The sequence below is a fragment of the Rhopilema esculentum genome, chromosome 13 (assembly GCF_057945365.1).
Source record: "Rhopilema esculentum isolate cy_ngs chromosome 13, ASM5794536v1, whole genome shotgun sequence".
NCBI classification, from domain to species: domain Eukaryota; kingdom Metazoa; phylum Cnidaria; class Scyphozoa; order Rhizostomeae; family Rhizostomatidae; genus Rhopilema; species Rhopilema esculentum.
Window position 1 is genome coordinate 4,190,902 of NC_142827.1, and position 23,822 is coordinate 4,214,723.

Sequence of the window (23,822 nt, forward strand, 5' to 3'; positions counted from 1 at the left end):
TATTGAAAGCAGTCTGACCCCTCCGTGATTGGCTAATTAAAAATTGAAAGCCTCGCCTTAACAGGGTCTTCCTCTGCCTTTCTGGCATCTGACATAAGTTATTGTGGGTGAACTGCCTTAAAACAAGGTATTAAAATCTCGATCAACTTAGTATTATCGAATCAAGACGTTCTGGTGTTAATAGCTATAAATATGCCCATTGAAAAAGTGAGGATAAGATGTTATCACCAAGTAAACAGGCGTTGGCGACATGGAGTAAGAGAGAGAATTGGGGGTGAGAAATTGCTAAGGTTTGATGGATGATTAATTGTTTTCGTGATTTTATTTAAAATTGTTCAAAAAAAAACTATCAATAGACAAGCGACTATCAAACGTCAAAAATTGGGGCACTGAAGTACACAAAAGCTTCTAGTTAAAGCAGAAATTGGCTGTTTCCTTTCCGGTTACGTCGTACAAAAAGCAGTTCAAAGCTATGTAGGCAAAAAAAATTAAAAAGCTATGTAGAAAAAGCACATTTAAAAAGCTATGTTTGAAGCAAACTCGAGTCACCAAGCTCTACTCTCAAGTGCCAATTCAAAAGTTTTGTGCTGCCAATTTGAGGATCGCATAAAAAGGGAAAGGCGGAAGCATTCAAGAGGGGTACTTACTAATCCATCTCATTGAATACCAAATTCTCGGAAAGTATCTCTTTCTAGAATTTCTCTGAAAGGTTCAGTTCAGTTTTTAAGTTTTGGGAGTAGGCAGCTGATTTTCCAGAAATCCGTTTTCGATTTCAATTGTTTTGACAAATAATAATTTTATGGTTAATACCTGTTTCCATGGTGAAAGGAAAAAGGAAATATTAAAAGTTTACCTTTTTTGATTTGAGCTTTGCCACCTGTTTGATGAAAAATTTTTATTGCAAGTATATGAAATCTTTATTTGCTGAAACTGACTGCAAGATTCCAACAACTGTTGTTCATTGTATAAAGTCATTAGAATATGAAAAGAGAGTCCCAACGTTGGTCAGTTTCTAAATAAACCTTTTAAGCTCGCAACGTTTCAAAGCCAGGTGCTATTTCTAAAACCAAATCAATTGAAAGTTGAGTGCTCGGGCAATCAGAGTGTCAAACATACTCGAAAAGTTCAAATAGCCCCACCATTAATAGGACTTCCAGGAAAATGGATAAAAAAACCATATTGCAAATCAAACACTCTTTGTTCTGAAGTAAATCAGCAGCCGAATATTTGCACAGGTTGTAATCAGTTCACAGCAAAGAAAACAGAGTGGTCGTACGGTAAAAGCCTGTGATGAAAAAGTTTAATGAATGCAGATACGTTCGGAGAGAGGGGAACGGGTAGGAGGGCAACCACCCCTCTTGCCCTTTCAAAGGAGGGGCATAGGGCAAAAGTGCCCTTTTCACAAAAGTACCCTTGACATCGGTCTTCTGTAATTATCAAATAGAATCATATTGAATTATGCCTGTATTCATGATGATATTCCTCAAATCTTGTGAAATTTCCAATGCCTGATTTTAGCCCCTTTTCAACATGCCTACAGAAGATATATAAATAAAATTAAAGTTACAAACGAATTAGTTAAAGGTGAAAATTATATTTCAGATGCCTTTTAACTGAAACCTGTTCCCTTGCCCCTTAGTCGTTCCGGTGTCCCTGGATGAATGCAAAAAACAGGTTCAAACTCCGTCTTGTGCCTACTGTATCTACAGAAATCTTTAAAAAAGCTTAAGACGCTTACGTGTCGCTATGATTTAAATAGTCTTGTAAATTTTTATCAATCTCTTATAAAAGAAAAGAAGCGTATCACTGTAAAGCTTAATTCTTGTCACTTAATAAAAAGGATAAATTATGATAAAACTACTGAAATCTTGATAAAATATTTTTTACAATTACAGGTACATTCTTTGAAAGAAAGAGCAGCTCTGACGAAAATCCCTTCATCAGTGGCAATCAACAAGTATGTTTTTGTTTCTTATATATAAATATGTATGTGGCTGCCAAAACAAGGTTACTATAGTCCTTGAAATAGCCCCCGGGGGCTAATTTCGCAGAGAATATTTTTGGCTGGGAGCTAATCCGAGGGTGGAGGGGGGGGATGGCTTTCTTTGCAAAAATTTTAGTATGGTGAATTTTCTTTCTCTGTTTGAGACTGTTGGAGACTGTTTGAGACTGTTTGAGACTGTTTGAGACTGTTTGAGACTGTTTGAGACTGTTTGAGACTGTTTGAGACTGGCTAAACATTTTGCTGTAACCCATGAGGGCTTAATAGAGAGTAGGAGCTTATTTCACAAAAAGTACTTCAAGTCTGGGGCTTATTCGAGGGTGGCTTATTCAACAGTGGGGGTTTATTCGAGGACTTACAGTAAATGCTCTGCTCGTCTATGGCTATTGTAGAAAAAGATCATTAAGCTGTGTATTTGGGTGAAAGATTTTTCAACGCCACTGTTGTGAATTCACGTGGATACCACTTAGTTTTCTTGGTAAATTGATGCAAGCAACAACAATCTGACGACTTCAGAGCGAATAACTTTCAATAAATCGTTTTTTGAAGATAACGACTCACTTAAAACTGCTAAAAAGACTTAATATAAGAAAAATAAGAATTACAGCCAGGCTGAAATGTTTCTAAACTCAAGTAGCAGTAAAACAACACACTTTAACGGGCTTTTGGAATTTTTTCCTCTTCTCCATTTCCTAAAAGAGCTTATCCTTGATGTCGTTAAATAATGATTTTAAAAATATGTTACAGTCAGATTTGAAGTTTTTTAAGAATCAAAGCTCAACAATAATTGAAGGTTCTTAATGAAAAGTGTGTAATTGTACTGTACTCTAACCCCAATCCCATTTGAAGAGAAAGTAAACGAATTAAAATTTTACACGTATAGAAATTCTTACAAAGAATCATTGCTAGCAATCAATTGTTAAAAATGCTATTGGGAACTTCGTTCGAGATAAGACAAGAGTGTTCTCTCATTCCATCGTGATTGGTCGAGACATACTCTCTCTGCATCCTGAGCTCAAAATTGAATTTCACAAGATCAAAGAATATAAGTCGATTTTAATCAAGGCTTTCATATTTCCTGACTCCAAGAAATTCAATCTCTCTCCTTCAGATGACAGCCACCGTATTTATTTATTTCCATGTCACCTTGCGGATAATGTTGCATAACATTATCTTGATTTTCAATCGCATTTCAGTTATTTTCAAGCAGTATATGATTGGGTTTAAAGTCGAGTTTAGGAGAACAAAACTCGTTCCCCAGTCATGAACCCCTCTAATCCATGGTTCTTTTAGATTTGAATAATCCCTCAGAAATGTCAAAACTCCTGATGGTATATAGCAAAGACAAAGAATCGCCATGATAATGATAACTAATCTGGTTGCCTTTGAATTAGGTTTTAATTTTTGATTGTACTTTTTGAGTTTTTTAGCGAAGCTTTGGGTTTCCTCCTTCTTCATCGAGTTGATGATGCTTGGCCCTAACTGATTCGTCTCTTTGTCGGTTTGATCAGTGATGTGGCTCGTGTGTGCTTCAGTCTTCTCTTGACCAACAGCAGTTTGTTGGTGACCAGAATCGTTGCAGCATACAGATGCCACTTGACTATTCAATTTCCGCACCAGCATCGTAACTTTGATGTAAACAAATGCACTCCATAATATTGATGTGGGTATGAGGATTATAACGAACAATCGCATTACACTCATTTGAGGAGTCAGGAAGCTGAGGCCCATAATAACGGTTGAAAATAACCACACTGCTAAGATCGGTTTCAATACTACAGTCTTTTTGCTCGTCCACTGATGATATTTAAAAGGATAGAAAATCGCAACATATCTCTCTACAGACATCAATGTTAGCGATAAATATGACGTCATCCCCATTAGGTATCCAAGCTGAAGTGCAGTGAGGTATAGGATGCAGTTGATTTTTCTATGTAGTATCATCGTTGTGATTACTGCTTTCATTGGCTGGATGAGAAATCCAGCAATCATGTCACTGACTGCAAGGCTCATAAGGATACAGTTTGGTACAGTTCGTAAAGACCGGTGCCTGATAAGTACAATCAGAACTAGCAAATTCAGTACGAATGCCCATGGTGCCAGGAATACATCGAAGGCTATTAATAGTTTGTAATTGATATGAAATCTTTCGTCGACTGGGTACATAGCACTGGCTTTTAGACACTGGAAGTGCAGATAACTGACTCCGTCGCTCGAGTTTTCGATTAGAGCGCTACTATTCATTGTCTCGACTTGACTGGCGATGTCATCTGTCCTTGGCGTTAATCAACTAAGTTTTCCTTCCTTGTCCCTTAAACTTCTACTTTTCACTCCTCGTTTCGCTTAGTGTTTTCTACAAAGCTGCTCTTGAAGCTTAAATTCACAATAAAGGAAATCCAAATGAAAACTCTCGAGTTCCTTTTCAGCCGTTCCTCGAATTTCTCTTCACTTGCAACTTCCTCTGAGGTAATCGTCTTTCTCTGATAACAATAGAATTTGCAAGCAGTCTGGAATCATGTTTCACAAAAGTGACCAGGTATCCTTTCGTTGTCCTGTTTAGTTCTACAATATGTAGGCTTTCTCTGGGCGATGATTCAAATAGCTTTGTTCATTGCCTGTGTTTGCGTTTGACTTTAGCCTTTGTGAAACTTCCATGCTATTATTCAACCCATTAAACCACCGATTGCGATACGCGATCGTGCCCACGCCACGCACTCCAAACATTCTTATGACAGACGATTTCAAGATAAATGAGCTAGCATCCTCACCCACTGTTGCTAGGATAAAGAAACGAATTCAAATCACGGTTTCACATAATTTTCAGTGCATTCAATTAAGTGATTGAGGGCTACTGCCGTAAGGCTGCAAGTTCAGCATAAGGCTATCCAACTTAATTCAACTGCATTGAGTTTTCCTCTGTCGTTCAGGCCAAAGTTGATGTCTAGCAGCGCAGTTGTACTTTGCTAGCTTAATACTATAAAGAATGTTGAACATTGAATGGATATTGGAGACACATTATCAATTCAGCAAGAGGCCAACGATGCTAGATCCCTCCACCACATCTTTAGCTAGATCCCTCCACCAGTGCGTCGTTTTACTTAAGCAGTTTATTTTTTTCCTATTTGTTCTTTTGATATCCAGACCATTTAAAACTCGCATAAAAGTGCAATAGGAAGGTTCAGCAAACAGAAATTAGTTTTTGCACCTGTGTCCACGATTGAAGGATGGTAAACAAAGATGCAGCTACTCGTAAACATTTGAAAGCAGATTACAATATTTCTACTCATAGGGACTTCGAGGTATTATTGGCATATTCACTCAAAAGGAAGTATTGATCAGCAACTAAGAAATTAATTCAATTTTCTGCCCCATGTTTAAAAACACTCTCGGGTGTTTGGATTTTAAAAAGTGAACTGGTGGATTTTAAATTTGATTTTAAAATGGAACTGGTGTCTGGAGTTTAAAAAGTCTTTGACGTTAAATAGACTGTTATTCAAGTCATCTCGGTGGCATTTAAGTGTGCGAATACAGAGAGGCGCGTTGAATGATATCGTAGCTTACAGATTTTGTATACCTCTGATATGAAATGGGTCCAGTACGGTGTGAAGAAGGCAATAATTATTGCTGAGTCGCGATATTCTTCAAAAGTTGGGGTTCTTAGCCTAAAATCTTCTTGAGTCGTTCTTTTTTCAACTTCAAATCTTTGCTGTCTTTTTCATCACAAATGCGTTGTAGAAAATGAAACATACTAGCAAAGTCACCCTTGTCGTGTTGGCTCAAAAAGCCCATATAGATAAAATCATTAGATTTCGCCAATATCTTGCCTATAAAGTTTATTCTTACAACGATTTATCTATATGCTGTCAAGTAGCTAAGTTCTAAAGTCCTAGAGATTTTCATTATATGTTCTGAAAGTAAATAGATATGCCAGGCAATAACACGCTTTTTATCCTATAAGGATCTAGCTCGTGGCCAAGTTCTCAAAGTTCCTTATTTTTGGACCGTTTTATTTTCATCGAATTGTAGTACTAAAAGTTCTTGAATAGTTTCTTAATTTATTTGCACATTGATTGCTTGCAATGATAAAAAATTCAAAACTGAAAAATTCCTTAAAAATTTTTGTCTTTGGTTCTAATGGTTCTTCAATTTTTTTCTGCCTTCTAAATGTAGGTTCCTTAAAAAGTGGTTCCTTGTATAAAAGCGTGTAGTACTGCTGCGGATTGGCTACGATATGGGCGACTAGAATTTCACTGATGGATTACTGCTGTTTAGGCCTGTTGGATAGGTTTTAGAAACAAAACCAAATTATAGTGATTTGATGTGGAAAGAATCTGTTTTTGATATTGCCACGTCCTTTGACTCGTAGCAAATCCAACTGATTTTTCTGGTTTCGAAGTGCTTTGTCCAAATTACCAGAGCGTATTTTTATGACGTCATCATTTAATCCCCCTTTTGTACGTGACCCATCACGGTCACAATATCTATTCTGATTCACGGTGCAGCGCGCGTTTTATCAGTAATAGGATTAACAGCACATTCAGATCTCGTACATCTTTCCTCTTGAGCTGGTTTTGATGTTTTTTTTCGAATCTCATGCATCCTCCCCTTCAAACTTTGAATGCATTAGCGGAGAGTTCTTTGGTGATGACGTCAGCAAATCTATTTTTAGATCTTTTCAATTGGGATCTCATAACATAAATTACCTCCAAATATCCTGAATTAACTGATTTTTGACATATTTAACTGATTTTGCATGTTTTATAGCGTTTCTTGGTGTTCTTTTAGATTATATGGTCTGGATTCGAAATTCCAAAAAATATGACGTCACACTTTAGAACTCTTTACAATCCATACCGAAACTCATTAAAATTTCAGATCTTTACCATAACATCTTTCGAAGCTTTTACGATTAAAATATAAGTAGAGGCCATATATAAGAAAATTCAGTCTATGCTGAGTTCAACACGGGACGTAATTCTCATGTTAAAGGAAAACATCACAGATCGGGTCGTGTTAAAATGCGAGTGGTCCATTTAGAGGACAATTGCCTATAGATTTACATGATCTCGACACTTGTAGAAGAGATTTGCAATGTTAAAGAAGTGACAGATTAAAACCTCTGCCCGTGCTCAGTACAGCCCAGACAGAAAACATTTTCTCATACAAACTGCCACAAAATTTGCTAATGTAAATTCTAATCGCTCTTTGTTAGACATAATCTGGTTCAGTAGGCTCCCTCTTGAAATTTTTGAAAAATTATTGACATGGAGTAAAATCTAGTTGCTTTTTTTGCGCCCTTACTATAAAATTTTAACAGTTTCCTGATGTTCGCAATAAGCGTAGAATTCGGGTCTGCAGGCCTTGAAACTGTCCTGTTCTTTACACTAAAGTGTGTACATCTTTGCCATTAGAGCATCGAGCACTGATGACAGGTAAACAAAACAGAGCTTTCCATTGATTCAAAAATATATTAAGCGAAATGCTTTGCATTAATTATTGTAATCAAAACTCTTTGTGGTTAAAAGGTTTCTGATCTTAACAGATTCAAGGTCAAAGGTCATTTAGGCCAACTATCACTCCATTTTATTACCGGGACTGTAGATGGTGTGAAAATTTTTTGAAAGAAACCGAGAAAACTTTGATCTTGAAGTAACGTGAGCTTGCGCTTCTCTTCTCACGTGGGAAACCTAAACCGTCAAGAAATAGGTCTGGATATGATGACAGGCACCACAATGAAGGCGAGGCTTGGAGGCCATACCCCCCTAACTGATAAACCAAAAAGCTTCTTTGAGAGAACAGCCTCCTTGAGCTTGTAGGTCAAAAGACACCATTAAAGCAAGTGAGTCTGTGTAGTGAAAAATCTAATATGTGGCAATGATAAATAAGCAATTGTGCAATGATAAAGTGGCTCTAAGATAATCACCAGGGTTTATGGTACAAAATGTAGCTAAGAATTAAAATGTAAACAAATATAACATAATTTGAAATAATAAGTTATAAAAGCAAGAGAATTAAAAGGCACGCCTAGATTCTAGTTTAAACCTATAAATATTGGACAATGCTACATCTCATTAGGACATATATTTTCCCATTTTCACGCAGCCTCGGTTACATTTATGTAATTTTAAAAAGTAGTAGCCTGGGCACCAGACTTGCTATAAAAAAGATCGTTTAAAGATTTTTTTAAGTATGGTACACAGGTACCCAGGACACAATCTGGTAAGCAGAGTGAAAAGGAGTTTTACAGCGATATAATTTCCTTAAAATAAGGCCAGTTACTTTATTCCGACTTTAATGGCATTTGACATGCTAAGTACAGCGAATTCAAAAATAACTTAGGCCAAATTGATCAGAGCACGCGAACAAGAAAGGAATTGGAAACCGCTCACGTGAAACCACTGCCCGCTGCTCTAGGATTTCACCGATTTGCAGAAAGGTAGAAACTGTTCACATGTTTTTCTCTGTGCGCAATTTGATTGGTCAACCGCTCGTGGTGGAGTGGCTGGGCTGTAAGCCACTTTTACCTGTGTCAAATGCCTTTAACGTTTTACAAACGCAAAGGCAAGAAGATTCAGTTACATTACGTTGAAGAGTCCAGACTGAAATTTCTTGGAATCGAACTATGAATGCTGTCTAAAGAATATTAGATAAAAAATGAATTGAAAATATATTTTCGAAAAAGTGCTCTTACCATCCCGTAAATTATTTTGCTGTCAGCAGTCAGCATGTTTAAAACAACTTAGATGTTACGGTATTGTCGTTTGATTTAGGTGTATCAGAACATCCTCAAAATTTACACAGGAAACTAGAAAGTTTGATAATGATTACGTTTTTTAAGAAAACAAAGAAAAGATCTTTTAGAGATCTAGACATATATTTCTCTCAAACAATATTCGCCTTTCTCAAACTTGAGCCATTAGGGAAATTGACTTAAGCGAGGGACGCCAGTATTATCCAGATCTCTCTAACATTATCACCAATATTGGGTAGCAAGCAAGGCTAGAAGAGAACATGTCGATGCAGGCCTTTACTACAAATACACAGTTGAAAGTACCATCTGACCCATGACAGCGGCAATCTTCTGAAATAGTGATAAAGGGACAACCAAAGATTAAAATAAAGAGTCTTCTGAAGCATTGAGGAACTAAGTAATTTTCGAAGCATTAAAGATCTAAGTAGTTTTCCAAGCATTAAAGAACTGGATCAATTTTGAAGCATTTAGCATATAAACCTGATAAGTTAAGTAAACTAAGCTTAAGATTTAAACCAAATAATTATAATGATAAAAGAGTTCTTGGTGTCAAATACCGAAAGATAATCAGTTCGAAACATAGTTTTGGTCCTGGATATAGAACTTGGATTAATTGCCGGCTTTTTAGTTTTTTTGTGCAAAAATTACTTGCATAAACTAAGCAAAAACATAAAAACTTGTACATTCTCTCCCAATCTTTCGAATCAAGAGTAACTTCCTAATATTTTGCAAATGTTAAGCTTCAGTAATTTACGTTTTGATAAAACACAATATCAGGTCACCATAATTGATATCACAGCCTTAAACTTTTTATATCGCCAACATTTTTCATTCCTTTTTTATTTTCTATGATGTAGCAGTGGTTGTGTTTGTAAGTTGAAGTAAGACTTGAGCATTCATCTACCCGTTTTCTACATTATCTTTTAAGTTACAATGCTACAGTCTGTTTTGAAATAGGGGATAGTAATTAAGATTTTCTATTCTCAACTAGCCCCATTTTGTTTTGAATTAATTGCGAGCCAACCGGTGTACACTTTAGCCTTTTTGGCAAAAACCAAATATGAAAACGTTTGACTGCTTTCTATACACAGGCCCGTCGCTACGAAAAAAGCCTAAAGTACCTGACATATGGTCTCCTAGGATACACCATCTTCTCCTTTTGGCCTTTTTTGGATTTAAATTGCGAATATTTTTGTCAAGTCCTTTGCCATCAGGAAAATATTTTGTTAAAATCCGACACCATCTCAAAATAGCTCAGTTATTTCATTTTAAATCACACATCAAACAAAATTCAAATTAATGACAACGAATATATCTGAAATAAACTAACATAAATTACAGTAATATAACAAATTTATATAGAGTTTTGTATGGGGAGGAATTCCTTAAGGAGGAGCTCTCTCAATAGACAAACTAATCGAGGAGAGAGCACCCCCTATTAAAGATTAATTGCATGATTCTCAAAGAAGTAACCCGTGTCATATTTAAGCACAAGTTTGCTAAAGTCGTTGATTTGAATTTTCTATAATCACTTTTATTAAGACACGAGCAAATGCGATTTCTTGAAACGAAACATTTATTTGATAACCAATTTTTAGTGTTGCTTATTAAACACATTGATTTACGTTATGTTTAGCCTCGTCTATACGAACTATACAAGGAAACAGTTTTCCGCAGAAAATTCGCCATTCAAGATAAAGTTTAAAATTAACGAAGAGAAATGGTGTTATAGTCGAAGATTTTTATTATACGATGACTATACATATCATTGGACAGGTGGGATACACCCAGCTGCATATAACAGAAGGATTGTAAATTTTCATGGTCATTTGGCTTTTGTGATTTTGCTATCGTATGTCCTTCGGGGGCTCCAACGCAAGTTGGAAAGTGGGGTAGGGCAAAGGCAAATTTAAGACCAAAACAAGAGATTTAGCAACAACGTTCTATTGTTTTGCAAAAGTTTCGCATAACCCCGTCGTAGGAGTCACTGCGTTTAATTTCATTTCAACTTTATACTGGAACTCATATTGGTCGTACAAAAATTTTCTTCTCTGGCCCATTTAATACATGGGCGGTGACAAAACGGGGTCTTGGGGACTTTTGCATAAAGCAAAAAAACAGAAAATAATAAAAGAAAAGAAAGAGAATAGTGCAATAAATCCTTTTATAGCTTAATTTCAAAGAAATAAGCCAAAGTCCTATAAAGTAGGGGATCTTATGAAGTTATGAATTCTATTTTAAGTCTGAAAAGGCATGCCCTAACTTTGAATTTCTTGACGCCGCCCCTGTTAAACTATGAGCTAGAAAAGAGTTGTTTGCTTTTTATGATATCAGCTTTACCTATGATGACGTAGTTGAAATTGCGGAGCATTTGTGAGATCATGGGAGCAGCGAGTTCTATGCACTATTTAAGTTTCTTTGACAATTTTCAAAGAATACTCACTGATTATTGCTGCCATGTATAAAGGTTGAAGAGATTGACAAGAATGCATCGCTAAAAGTGTTTTAATCATATTATTTTGCAACCAGCAAACTGATGTATAAACTCGTGAATATTTTATTATAAGTTTTAAATCTCAGCTTTAATCAATAAACTCCCTGCACTCACAAACAATATTCCCCTCAGCTTCTTTCCAGGGTTTTCAATGAAAATTGAGTTACACAATAGGGTTCAAATTTTCTTTACAGATTTTATAGACGCTGATAAAAATACGACCAGTTCAGTATTATCCGTAAAAATCTAAGAACACAAAACCTGCGCCGCAGAGAGGGAGAGAGAGGAAAACATAAAAAGCCCAATTCTTTCCAACAGCGACCTCCTGATAGATTGAAATCAACACTGCCACAAAACCTCGAACGTTATACGGAACAGTGAGGGGCGACGGGGGATGGTACCTAATAAAACATAAAGTGTCCTTGTCTTTTGGGATTTTTTCACTCACTTTTCCCTCCAGTCGGTTAGGCGAGTCCTCTTTTATGAAACATCAGCCTTCTTCTGCTTCTTGCTCGGAGATAGAATATTTCTTGCGTCACTTGTTGTCTTCTATCTTTGATTTCCCACTTTTATTGTGGCAGCCATACTGAACATTGAATCTTTTTTACTGTCAACTCTAGCGTTGCGAGTATTGCAAATCATACGAAACGCTTTCGATCTCATTTCTCTTATGTTCATACAGTATATGATTGGGTTTAACGCTGAATTTGCGATCACCAGAGTCTTTGTCCAGTCGTAGATTCCCTGGAATGCAAAGATATCTTTTCGAAGAGTTCGTATCGTCGTTAATACGGCGTGGGGCAAATAGCAGCAGATGGTCGCTAGAAGAATGAATGCCGCAACTCTTGTCGCTTTTTCGCGCATGTAGCTTTTACGGCTTGGGCGAAGTGATTTAACATTGTAATCACGTACAGTTGTTGATGCATCTCTTCTGCGTACGGCTCTCACTGCCCTTAGAGTACAAATTTGCGTAGTGAAGCTTATGAAAATAGAGAGTGGTGCTAATACGGTAAAAAACTGTGATGGTAATCGCATTTTCTGCAACGCGTATGACAAAATAATGACAAAACACGATATGAGCCATGTAGCTGCGACGACTACCTTGACTGTTTTTCCTGATGCCGTTTGCACCTGGTATTGGTACGGGTATGATATTGCAAAGTATCGATCCAATGAAACTAAAGTCAACGTCAAAAAAGATACTATGGCGAGGTAATATCCGACTTGAAATGTTACGATGTAAAACCAGCACACCAATTTGCATTTCAAAACGATTGCTACCGAGCCTACGACACACGGAATCATAATCAAACCAATTAAAAGGTCGCTGACTGCCAAACAGGCTAAGAGTATATTTGATACTGTCTGCAGGGATCTGTGCTTTTTTACCACCGCAATAACTAGAAGGTTGAGGATGACAGCCGGTAAAATCAGGAGAATGTCAGCAACTATGACACTAATTAAGCTCGTACGATGCCACCCAGATACCAGATAAACAATCTCAAGCTCATTGCAGTTTGCCTGAAACGCTAAGTATCCATCGTACCTTGTAGCACATATCTGTTTTGTGCCGTTCATTGTTTCTGGACTTGCGAAGAAGCGCCCTCTTTATCCGTGCTGCTAACTGACTTGCTGTCCTTTCCGATTCGATCGAATGAAGTATCAGTCTTTATATGCAGCTGTTCTTCATTTCCTCCGAAGACCCCGCGTTGACAGCCTCTGTTTCATCGCGAGAAATGCATCACGAGACATTGCATTGTATAAACTGTACGATATAAATTACTTCTTGTTATTTTCACAATTGCTGTCGTCTAAACTGCTGTATTGTATAAACTTCTCTCCTAGTCTTATCATCGCATCATTTGTTGCCTTGCAGTAAAATATTTGTTACATGTCCAAATTTGTTGAATTCAAAAAGAGAGTAATATCATTTTTGCCTCAAAAACTTCGAAAAATATTAAAAACAGCCTTTCTGAATCCAGCTTTTGAGCTACTCTCGCTTTCGAGTGATATTTCACAATTTAACGTAGTAAGGGGTGCAATAGGATGAAGATGGCCTGTCTTTGTTTTCATTTTTTGAATTTTACGCCAGCATGGATGACGGGAACTCGATCACAGTTCAAGTTGATGAGTTTGAGCATGGCTTGTGCAAGCTCTTTCTGTCGGCAGTTTGTTCATCCTTCATCGGCGGTTCTGTGGAACATAAACGTCGGCACTTTAAGCACTTTTTTGTGTCTTGCGCCATAACACACTGCATGCAGGTGAATTCAAGAATGCAACCAACATCAAAGTTTTTAATTTTTGCAGCTGGACATTTTTTAATTAAAATATGCAACGGATTAAAATTCAAAGGCTCAAAAAGTAGCACATTTGATGCAAGGCTTGATACATTTCTAACCAAGAGAAATTTCAGAAAGCAAAAACATACATGTACAATCAATTCAACTTGACTTCATCCAAATCTAGCTACAAATTTTGATTGTTAATAGAAATCCTTCCCTATACAAACACTGATACCGCGGCAAAAGGCAAAATTTTCCTAGCTGCGTCAGCTTTTAAGCTATCTAAACTCTGATCTTTGCAAATCTTTAAGGTTTAGAATTTTCTCTAGGCAAATTTCGAAAAAGCAGGTTTCTTTAATATTCTTCAATCGCGAGATGATTTCAATGAGAATAATTCAACACGCATTATTAACTTTATTGATAAGAGCTGCAAAAATAAGGCGGCATTTTCTTGCAATAATTTAGCCTTGATGAGGAAGGCACACGTTATATCAAATATGGTGTTGCGAGATTCCACTGTATATAAGCCCCTTATCGAATGCACCAACCCCCGTTTTTAAAGTCGAAAAACATGCGTATGGAGCTCTTACTCCACGGGGGAGGTACTCCCATTATGGCTTAACAGGGGGGTCCAGTTAGTGTCAAAGACGGTAACGCTAAAATTTTAAAAAATTACCCTCAAATGGTAGTATTTTTTTAAATAAACCCTCAAATAGTAGCATAAGAACCGAAATTATGTCTTTGGCAGCATCCATTTCTCTGTGCTCTCCTGGTCGTTCTTTGACAAATTTCTTCACAGTTGGCTGTTGTTGTTTCGGGAAAGAAAAGGTCTTGTTCATTATCTATAATAAATCGCAAGCTAACCTAGGCAGCTGAGTTATTATCGAAACTGAGCCATTTGGTAAGACCCTCAAACCGACGGGACCCCCTGTCAGGCCTTAATGGGAGTACCCCTCCCCAGACTCTTACTCCTCATGCTTATATAGAAACTCTCACTCTCACTTGCCCCCCCCCCCCACAACAAACCGAAGAAGAGCCCTTTCTTAACGTACGCAAGGAAAAGGAGTCGAATAAAACAATTATTAGCTGTTTTCTACGTCCTCTTATTTTATAGCTTCATGCATTTTCTTTTATTCTTTTGCTCAGAAAATCATTTTCTTTTTTTGTTTTGAATAAATATTCAAGGATCGAGATACTGGGGGTCGAGGGGCCCTGGTATTATAAGTAAAGTACATTTTTTGTTAAATATCTCTTGATACAATCATAAAATGTTAATTCGATGTACCAAAAATCTCTATCTAATTCCATTATCACCTTTAGTTTAGTTTCATCAAATTCTGTCTATTTGTCTTTCAGTCTCATAACACATTGTGATCAGTTTGCTAAGATTGATGTTCTCTTGAACTCATCCAGTGAAGTTGCAGGGAGTAGTTTCTGGTTGAAAGATTTTGTACCTAGGTATGCCACAATTTTTTATACTTGACATTTTACCAGAATACTGCATTTGATATTCTGTTGATATTTTGTTGATATTATGTTTGATATTACCAATACACAAGGGTTCGTTGCAAATAGAATCGATAGCACCAACACTCCCGTTGAACCTACTCATAACCAAACCTTCGTCATCTCCCGCAAGGCCTACCAAACCCATAGGTGAAACGCTAACCACTTATTGAGATAAAGAACAGGTAGTTGCAGGCGAGTCGAGACCCAGAGGTGCAGATGGGGAAAGGGGTGAATTTTCGAACAAAGATCTTTCAAGAAACCCCAAATGTTCCTTCCAACTACATTACTTAATAAGCAGAACATAAATTCTTCGATATCTTCGATAGCAATGTGTCTACTTGTCTCCATTTGATACTGACTTTGAAAAACACGTTATTGCTGAAATGCTTTCTTTGGAAAAATGTTAACCTGACTAGCCAAGCTGCAACACCTATTTTTTCCTCTCTTACGTAAAGGGGTTTTGGTAATTTTGCACCTTGTTGAAATATCTTGTTTTCTTCTGTGTTTAATTAGGACACTTTCGCTGAATTTGCAAAGACTGGAAAGATGGTCGATATCTTTGAATCAATTGCTTTCAGACGAGAAGGGCGTCGAACAGTTTGCAATGTTCCTCAAGAAAGAGTTTAGCGAAGAAAATCTAAAGTATGAGTTTATTCTTTTGTTTTCAAAACGCCAGAACCTGGATTTTGATAATCAAGAAGATAGCAAATCCGCGAAGATATTGAATAGAAACGCTTAAGATTAAATCAGCTATGGCTAGGACTCTTTATGTCAAAGTGTGCTGAGGACAGCATACTCCCCTAGATCAATCATATTCAAAGAACTATTGAATTCACCAGAACTCATCATACTCAAATAATTGAAACTAATCCGAGTTTTCCTTGCAAGACCAGAATTTTATTGCAAGCATAGCTGAATTATTGATGAATTTAATAGGGCCAATGTAGTATCCAGGTGAGCTACGCAATCATCAAGATGCATAGTAAAAGAAAGACTTCACCAGAAATAGTTACCTTCGGCAACCTTCAGAAAGACGCTGTTTAAATCAGCCTAAAATATACAATTCACCATAAGGCATACATCACAAAACAACGTGAACCTAACAGCTAAATAAACTCTGCTTGTTTGAAAAATAAGTTTGTTTTGTGCTATGTCGCATCTTTGAAAAGAGCTATAGGAAAACAACGCCAAAGGTTTTAATTGGAAAAGTTTCAACTTTTTTCTTCTTTTGCTGGCATACTGTATGACATTGGCGAAAATAGCACGTATAGGATTTATATCAATCGTGGTGGTCTGTTTACGAGAAATTAAACCATAGCTTCAACAGCATAATTTGAAACGTATCGACACAACTGCATCGTTCGTTGAGTTTTTTAAGGGATATTTTCATCATGGAGGGATAAACAATAGAGAAAATCCAGTTTCCCTAAATTGAAGGATGGGAAACTTTACTTACTTTTACAAATGAATTTTTTCTTTCGCTTCGTATCCAAAAAATGTACCATAATGACAGCCAAATTAGAATACTTGTCCTTCTAACCAAAATATATATTCTTATTCAGTCTGAATCGGAAGGCCTATTGTTTTGCTAAACACAGAGGCATTGCTTTTGAAACAAAATAATTAAAAGCATGACTGGAATTTCTTATTGTCGAAACTTTTAGTTGACAACATGTCTGCTATCCTATCTTTAGATTTAACGGTCTTTCGAACATTTAAAAGTTTAGTACCAAAATTCAACCATTTTGTAGCAATGACCCCTTAAGCTATGAAGACGTTCCTCACAAAATAATAAAAATAGTTTGGGTGTGGCAGTTGAGTTTCTTTTGTTTTCACCGGTATTTCTTACGGTCAATGAATGTCATGTTTCAAAATGGAAATTTATATTTGTAAGCACCTGAGAGATGTTGTTTATTTCTCATAGATTTTGGCTTGATTGTGAAAACTTGAAGTATGCGGCAAAATCTACAGTGCCAAGCACGGTCATTAGAATATACAGGTGAGTGAAGAAGTAGAGCTTGCAACTTTTGAAGCTTGGTCAGCGATGCTTTGTGCCATGAATACGATCTTAGATCCTTCAGCGATGCTTCGTGCCATATATACAATCTTAGATGTACCTTCTGCGATTACTTTCATAGAGGTAGGCAGTGCCATCGGAACGAAATTCATATTAAGGGGGGCTGCCCATTGTATTCCTCTTCATTCAGTACACTGTTATAAAGAAGTTATACTAGAAGTTGACAAAAAAGTGTTGGGAGGCTCCTAAATTGTAACAGAACTCTTAGTTACAATTTTCCAGACTGTATGTTCCTCAACGAGTATGCTAAATAGTTGCAAATGCTAAATAGTTGCAAATGCACAGCTTCCACAAACAAGTAGCTCCATCGTAAAATTAACTATTTTGCAAATTACAAATTACATGGCAACTTCTTACGACAGGATCTTGTCTACAGAGAACCCTGATTATCTGGCAAATGAGAGGCTAAGATCTAGTACGAGGCTAGCACGTCAAAACGATCATCGATCGAAACTTGCAAGGTTTTGGTTTTCTGTCTACAAAATTTGTTAGAAATTTCGCTTCAAGAGAAAAAGTTTACAGCTTAAATTTAGCAAAGTGTGAAGCAATATGAAAAATTTTATTGCTGGAAAGAAAAGAAATCAAACAGAATACGTCTTGTGGATGACTTAAGACAACAAATGTTTGGTCAAAAAGGTTTTTCTCCCTGCAATGGAAATGTTAGAAATTTCGCATAAAGAGAAAAAGTTCACAGCTTAAATTTAGCAAAGTATATAGCAATATAAAAAATTGTATTGTTGGAAAGAAAAAAAACAATGTGAATACTTCTTGTGAACGACTTAAGACAACAAATGATTGATCAAAAAGGTTTTTCTCCCTGCAATGGAAATGATCATAAGATCGAAACTGCTGTCTTACGCAGAACGTGTAGGACTTTGACCCAGACCTCGGAATAACGTGAGCTCTTATTCGCGCTCACACTTGATATCACCTCATCAAATGTAAGCATTCACTAGGCCTGTACACTTTGCGTTCTGAGGCTCGATGTTAAACCACAACTTTTCCTTTCTTTTTGTCGCCTTACTTTACAGTTGCAGCTGGACAGTTGTCAACATTTTCCTTGAAAGTTGTTCAAAAACAAAGTGTTTATAAAGCTTTCTCAATAACAAGAATAATGGGCTTAATTGTTTTTGATGAAAAAAAATTATTGCAAAACTTAAGAATAGAATACATAAGCGGGAAATATTTTAATAGAATACATAAGCGGGAAATATTTTAAAAGGCTGCTTAAGACTTTGTTTGAGCAAAGATCTTGAGAAAACATTGAGGCTTGTGAAAAAGCAGAAATTACGTTTGGAAGTTACGACATACGATATCATGATCAAATGTAATTGCAAGAGAGAAATACGCCAATTTTTTAATAAGAAGCAAAGCAACTGTTTATTTCTGTTAATTTATATCGCAAAACTAAGGATTTGATTCATCTCAGTCGTTTCAGAAAACCAATATTAGTGAGTTCTAAATATCTTGGTTTAATGCGGTTGACTTAATGCAGCTTCAAGCTTTTCCTTAATTAAATTCTATTTAAAGTATTTTTCTAACAATGTTTTCTGTTTTTTTTTATTTTCAATGCCAAATTCATCTTTTTCTTTTTCCTTGAATTTTCTACATTACTTTTGCCTAACTTTCACCACCCCTCATAAATACCATTTATTTTCAATAACATTAATATCCTTTCCATGGTCATTCTACGCTACCATATCAAAAGTATTGCACCTCTACGAATGAGGGGGAAGGCGCATGAATGACCGAAAGCTATTGTCATGTAGATTATTTTTGTCTTTAAATAGCGATTATAAAATCATCAGAAGCAAAGCAAAAACCATTCAATCTGATTAGAGCATCTTCTAAAAATTACAATAACGAACGTTATTAAACTGTTTCAAATTTCGATTTTATGACGGGTAACCGCAAATTTTGAAGCTGCCTTTGAACAAGGTCGTCATTACTTTTGAAAGGGTAGTGTATATCAATTTGCATTCTCTGATTATGGGGTTCACGTCGCAGTGCATACAGTACAAAGTGTTTGCAATAAGAAACAAGGGGTATGATATTCTCCATATGACAAAGAAAAGGCAAAGCTGCTCGCAGGCTATGGAATCTCTTTACTGGATTGATCTCGATTAGTTTACTTACCAAGAAGCCCCTCTTTTAAGTAATTCGATGCATACAAGTTATGCCTGTCTATTGTTTATCTTATTTGTATATTGTTTCTAATTTCTCATCTTTACATAATGTTTTTTTTTTAATTTTGCTTAAAGTTGTTGTATTTTAGAAATTTATATATAGCTTTTTTGCGAAATGGTGTGTAGTGGATTTCAAATACACTCATTTTTTATAAGAAACTAAGGTCCGGTGCTGGTAGGCAGTTTCTTAAATTTTCTGGCCATTTTGCTATCAAAAGTTTCTTACATGTTTCTCAAATTTCTTAGGTAATGAATTTTTCAAATGTGCTTCCAAGGAAAAGTAAATAGTTCACTCACATTCAGAGATAAACTAACAAAGTGATCAAGGAATTTTTGTCTTCCTAGAATGACGAACTCTGTTGAGATCTGTAAACAGTTAAGCTTCATCAATGTCAAGTTGAAGTCAAAACAAATTTTTTAAATGGAAACTTCTTGGGTGTGCAATTTACTGATGATGTATGCAAACTGCATGTTAAGTGTAGTGTTGCAATATACAGTGATGTTCAATTTCAAGACTGTTTCGAGTGTCAACTCGGAAAATTTAAACTGCAGATTATAAAAGTTTCTAAGCTTTTTTCAATTTGGGTAGGGTTGTTTCTCAACTTTCGAAAAATTGAGCCTACCGTTTCTTATAACCTGTTCCTGTAACACTTGTTGAGTGTATGCAACTGAATATGTGAAACTATGGTTGACTCAGTCATCGGTTTTACCATAGATCTATCCTTATCGGTTGACTTTACTTTGACTTGTTTTGATCAGTAAACACAAATCACGGAAGCATTTTATCAATTTTCTGGTTTTTATTCTAGGGATTTCATGGCACCAGGAGCGAAATTTGAAATCAATGTCAATAACAAAGCAATGTCACTTATTCGTGAAGGAATTAAGAATCCTTCCGTGTATGCATTTGATTTGGCACAGGTGCGTATTGATTAAAAGCAAATCATTCAAAATCCTTAAGGGCTCTTGCGCAACCATCATGCATAGCGGCAGTTGTCTTGAAAAATCGATAGTGTTTTGTATTTTCATGCAGTACAATATTAAGTCGGTTGTTCTTTGAATTGTAGTCACAAAGCGTGCCGTTTGCGCAAGACCTTTTAAGCCTTTATCTAAGCTGTGAAATTCCTAACAATCAGGTAGGCACAATTAGGTATTTCCCTAGTCTGGAGGAAATCAAATTATCAAATACGATGTTACCCAAGCTTCCGTTCTTGTACCATTACTCTTTATAATCTAGACCAATAAGCTAAGTTTATTTATTTCTCCCTTCTTGCAGCAACTGACACTAATGATCCTTTCTTCCTCTGGGCGACATTTAAAACGTTGACCAAATCACTGTCATGGCTAATTCTAAATTATTTGAAATTTCGATAACTTACCATTGTTTGTAATTTTGAACAGTATCCCTGTTCTTCTTCTAGAAACAAATATTCAATCTTATGAGCACTGATAGTTATCCACGCTATCTGAAATCAAAAGATTACCTTGACTTGGTAGAGAGAGCAAAGTCGGACAATACTGCCAAAGCAAGAAAGTCAAACAGGTACATGCAATAAACGCTTTTTAGTAGCTCTTCAGTACTCGCAATGAACGCTTTTCTAGTAGCTTTTTACGCTTACATGCTTTTTCTGCTAAAACTTCTTAAAGTCAAAGATCACTCTTTAAAGTTTTTGAACATACATAAACATTTAATCAAGAAGAATGGATTCTTGATTTGTAGCAATGTATTAAGAAAATGTTGTAGTCTTTTGTAACTTCGGAATCAATCATCTTTGAAGATCCAAATCAAGTCAGTGAGGCCATAAACATACCACAGTTAAACCAGAGCCATATTTATCCTTTTTATGGAATCCAGACAAAGTACCACATATTTTTGCTAACAAACTATAAAGTTAGGCTGTCGTTTGTAACATTACATTTTCTCTAGTTGTTGGATCCACCACTAGAGGCTGTCACTAGTCTCGTTTTAGACTGCGGTGACATTCTTGTATCCTTGATGTGAACAATCAAATTCTTCCGAATCTACATAGAAAGTTGTTTTGAACATACTTATATCTCTTTCATTTCCTGGTAGGAACAATGAAATATGTTCACATTTTGCTAAAATATCATATTGAATTTCAAGTCAAAGTAACACAAACCCTCGCATACATTGCACTACAGTTTACGAGGATAAAGTAGACAACAGAAAGAATGTGTCTTGTGAATCCTCAGCTATTTTGCATTCTAGTGATATCCTTTTTATTTCTAATCGTTCCTTTTATGCTCTTCTTCCAATTATAGGTTCCTGAATGCTGCACGCGGATTTGTTAATCGACCGTCTCTGACAGATTTGTTTTCGAGTCAACAAAAGGAACATCGAAAGTTAGGCCGTAGCAGCAGCGATTTTCAGTCAAAGCAAACTAGGGAAGAGCGTAATGGCAGCTTCACAAGCACTACGTTTTATTTACAGCCAAAATTGAGCGTTGAAAAGTCTTGTTCTGAGAGCGATCTCACAAAAATAGACGACCTTTCACATCCGGGATCTCCTTTACCACAAAAATCAGCCAATCGAATGAAGCTAAAAGGATTGCCTATACTGAAGCTTTCAAGATCGATAACTCCAACTGGTTCTCCAGGGGGCAGTCCGTCCCAGTCTGGTCCCCCGAGTCGCAGTGAATCCCCACTTCCTTCACCATGCACGACAAGGAGAAAGTTTGATTTTCGTCGAGGCTCGGATAAAAAGTGAGTTTGAGTACTTCTTTTATAATTGTAGGCTAATTTGATCCATTTAAGACTTAATGAAGACAAATAGCACTTATGCCTGTCCTGGTGTTTTAAATATAGCATCAATTGATACTAAAAGTTCCAAGGAAAAGTTGATTGAGAGATCGAACACTTGGAAAAAAACATTAAAAATGTGCTTGGGTAATTGCTAAGCTACTCGTGAAATGTTCACATCTGTTCAAAATTTGGAAGAGAAGCATGTCGAAAACACCTCATATCATAGCTCATTGTTTTAATTTCAATAAACTTTTGTATTCAGAGATCCGTTCGAAATTGGATAAACAGTAGTAAGCCAGGAAAATCCAGGAAAGGAAGCTAAAAATACATTGATAAAATAAATCTTTTTTAGATTTCAGCTTTTATTTCTGAAAAAATTATTGTATTTCTTAAAGTTTTTCTAATGAAATTATTGTCTCGTGTTGCTCAGCCATTTGCTTTAAGAACTTTTAAACTTTGCATGCTTAGGCCACCAGCACTCGCTATTGGTGAATTAAATGAAAAGCTGTCATTGGTGAAGAAAAACCAGGACGAATCACATGACGATTTAAGCGAATGGCATTGGCAGAAAATATCACATGACTTTTACTAGGTAGGCTAATTCAATTTTGCTCAATGATGGAACATAGAAAAGGCGTTGCTGACTCAATATTATGCTTTAACAGAAAGACATGAAAGGAAGTCAGTTGATAATAAAAACAGTTAGAATTGTACAAGCCAGTTGAATGAAGTAATCGTAGGAGGTCGTCTTCTTGTGTTGAGAAGTCGTGAAATTTTGTTAATAAAATTTTAACTGAGTGTTATTATTCAGAAGGAATAAAACATGTATAGATGTAGGGCGATGTGTAATAATTCTCGATCAGTGGCCTAGTTGTTGGACTGTTGTCATGGAGCACAATAAAAATATCCTGAAAAATCTAGATGTAGCTTAGGGGATCAGACATTCACCTAAAGAACAATTTTGCATGTCTCACATAAAGATATCTTCTATATCTTCAATCGCAGGATTTGTTGTCCGCCAGATTCTGTGAATCTTGGAATGATTAATTATAATATGAGCTATAGCCAGAAACAAACAAACACGACGACGAAAATCCAATGAAGTCAAAATAAATTTTGAAGTGAAATAAATTTAATCAATACAAATATTTCGCCCTGGCATACAAGACTTCATCAGAGTGAATGTGATGAAGATTAAAAGTTTCTGTGTGAAAAAGAACTCCAAGTCTATAGCCTTACTTTTTGCGGAAAATCTAATATCTGCCAATTGGTTATTGTATGACTTTTCTGATCCTTTTTCTGTACTTCAGAAGAATACATAGGTCTCTTTTAATTGAATTAATGTAGATTAAAATGTTTTTGAGTGATAAAAAATTGTCAAAAATTGGCATTTTTCCAAGTCTATAGCCTTACTTTTTGTGCAAAATCCAACGTCTGTCAATTTGGAAATAAATGTTTTTTCTGATCCTTTTCCTGCGCTCAAAAAGAAAATATAGCTCTTTTCAAGTTGAATTAATGTCGATTCAAATGTTTTTAATTGAGAAAAAGATTCTCTAGAATTTGGCATTAAGTCTATAGCCTTACTCTTTGCGAAAAATCCAATTTCTGTCAATAGGGTAATAAATGATTTTTCTGATCCTTTTCCTGCATTTCAAAAGAAACATTGGTATTTTTAAGTTGAATTAACGTATATTATAACGTTTTTGAGTGTAAAAAAATTCACAAAAAGTTGGCAGTTTTGCCAAGTCTATAGCCTTA

General features: G+C 36.0%; 2 protein-coding genes across 2 annotated transcripts in view; one reads left to right on the top strand and one right to left on the bottom strand.

Moving 5' to 3' along the window:
- The window catches only part of LOC135691571 (regulator of G protein signaling 9), a 38,839-nt gene extending 15,883 nt beyond the window's left edge, over positions 1-22,956 (top strand). The window contains exons 11-18 of the mRNA XM_065209459.2: positions 1,896-1,957; positions 14,886-14,987; positions 15,552-15,680; positions 16,963-17,037; positions 20,111-20,222; positions 20,723-20,844; positions 21,585-22,025; positions 22,533-22,956. Coding sequence (XP_065065531.2) covers positions 1,896-1,957; positions 14,886-14,987; positions 15,552-15,680; positions 16,963-17,037; positions 20,111-20,222; positions 20,723-20,844; positions 21,585-22,025; positions 22,533-22,656 — 1,167 coding nt within the window. The 3' untranslated portion in view covers positions 22,657-22,956. The remainder of the gene's footprint in view (positions 1-1,895; positions 1,958-14,885; positions 14,988-15,551; positions 15,681-16,962; positions 17,038-20,110; positions 20,223-20,722; positions 20,845-21,584; positions 22,026-22,532) is intronic.
- LOC135691575 (uncharacterized) lies at positions 330-13,689 on the bottom strand. Its single transcript, XM_089112178.1, has 3 exons — positions 11,808-13,689; positions 4,618-4,779; positions 330-4,287 (listed from the first exon to the last, which is right to left on the bottom strand). The coding sequence occupies exons 1-3, from the start codon at positions 12,823-12,825 to the stop codon at positions 3,134-3,136; spliced, it is 2,334 nt and encodes a 777-aa protein (XP_088968304.1). The 5' UTR covers positions 12,826-13,689; the 3' UTR covers positions 330-3,133.
- Positions 22,957-23,822: the final 866 nt, after the last annotated feature.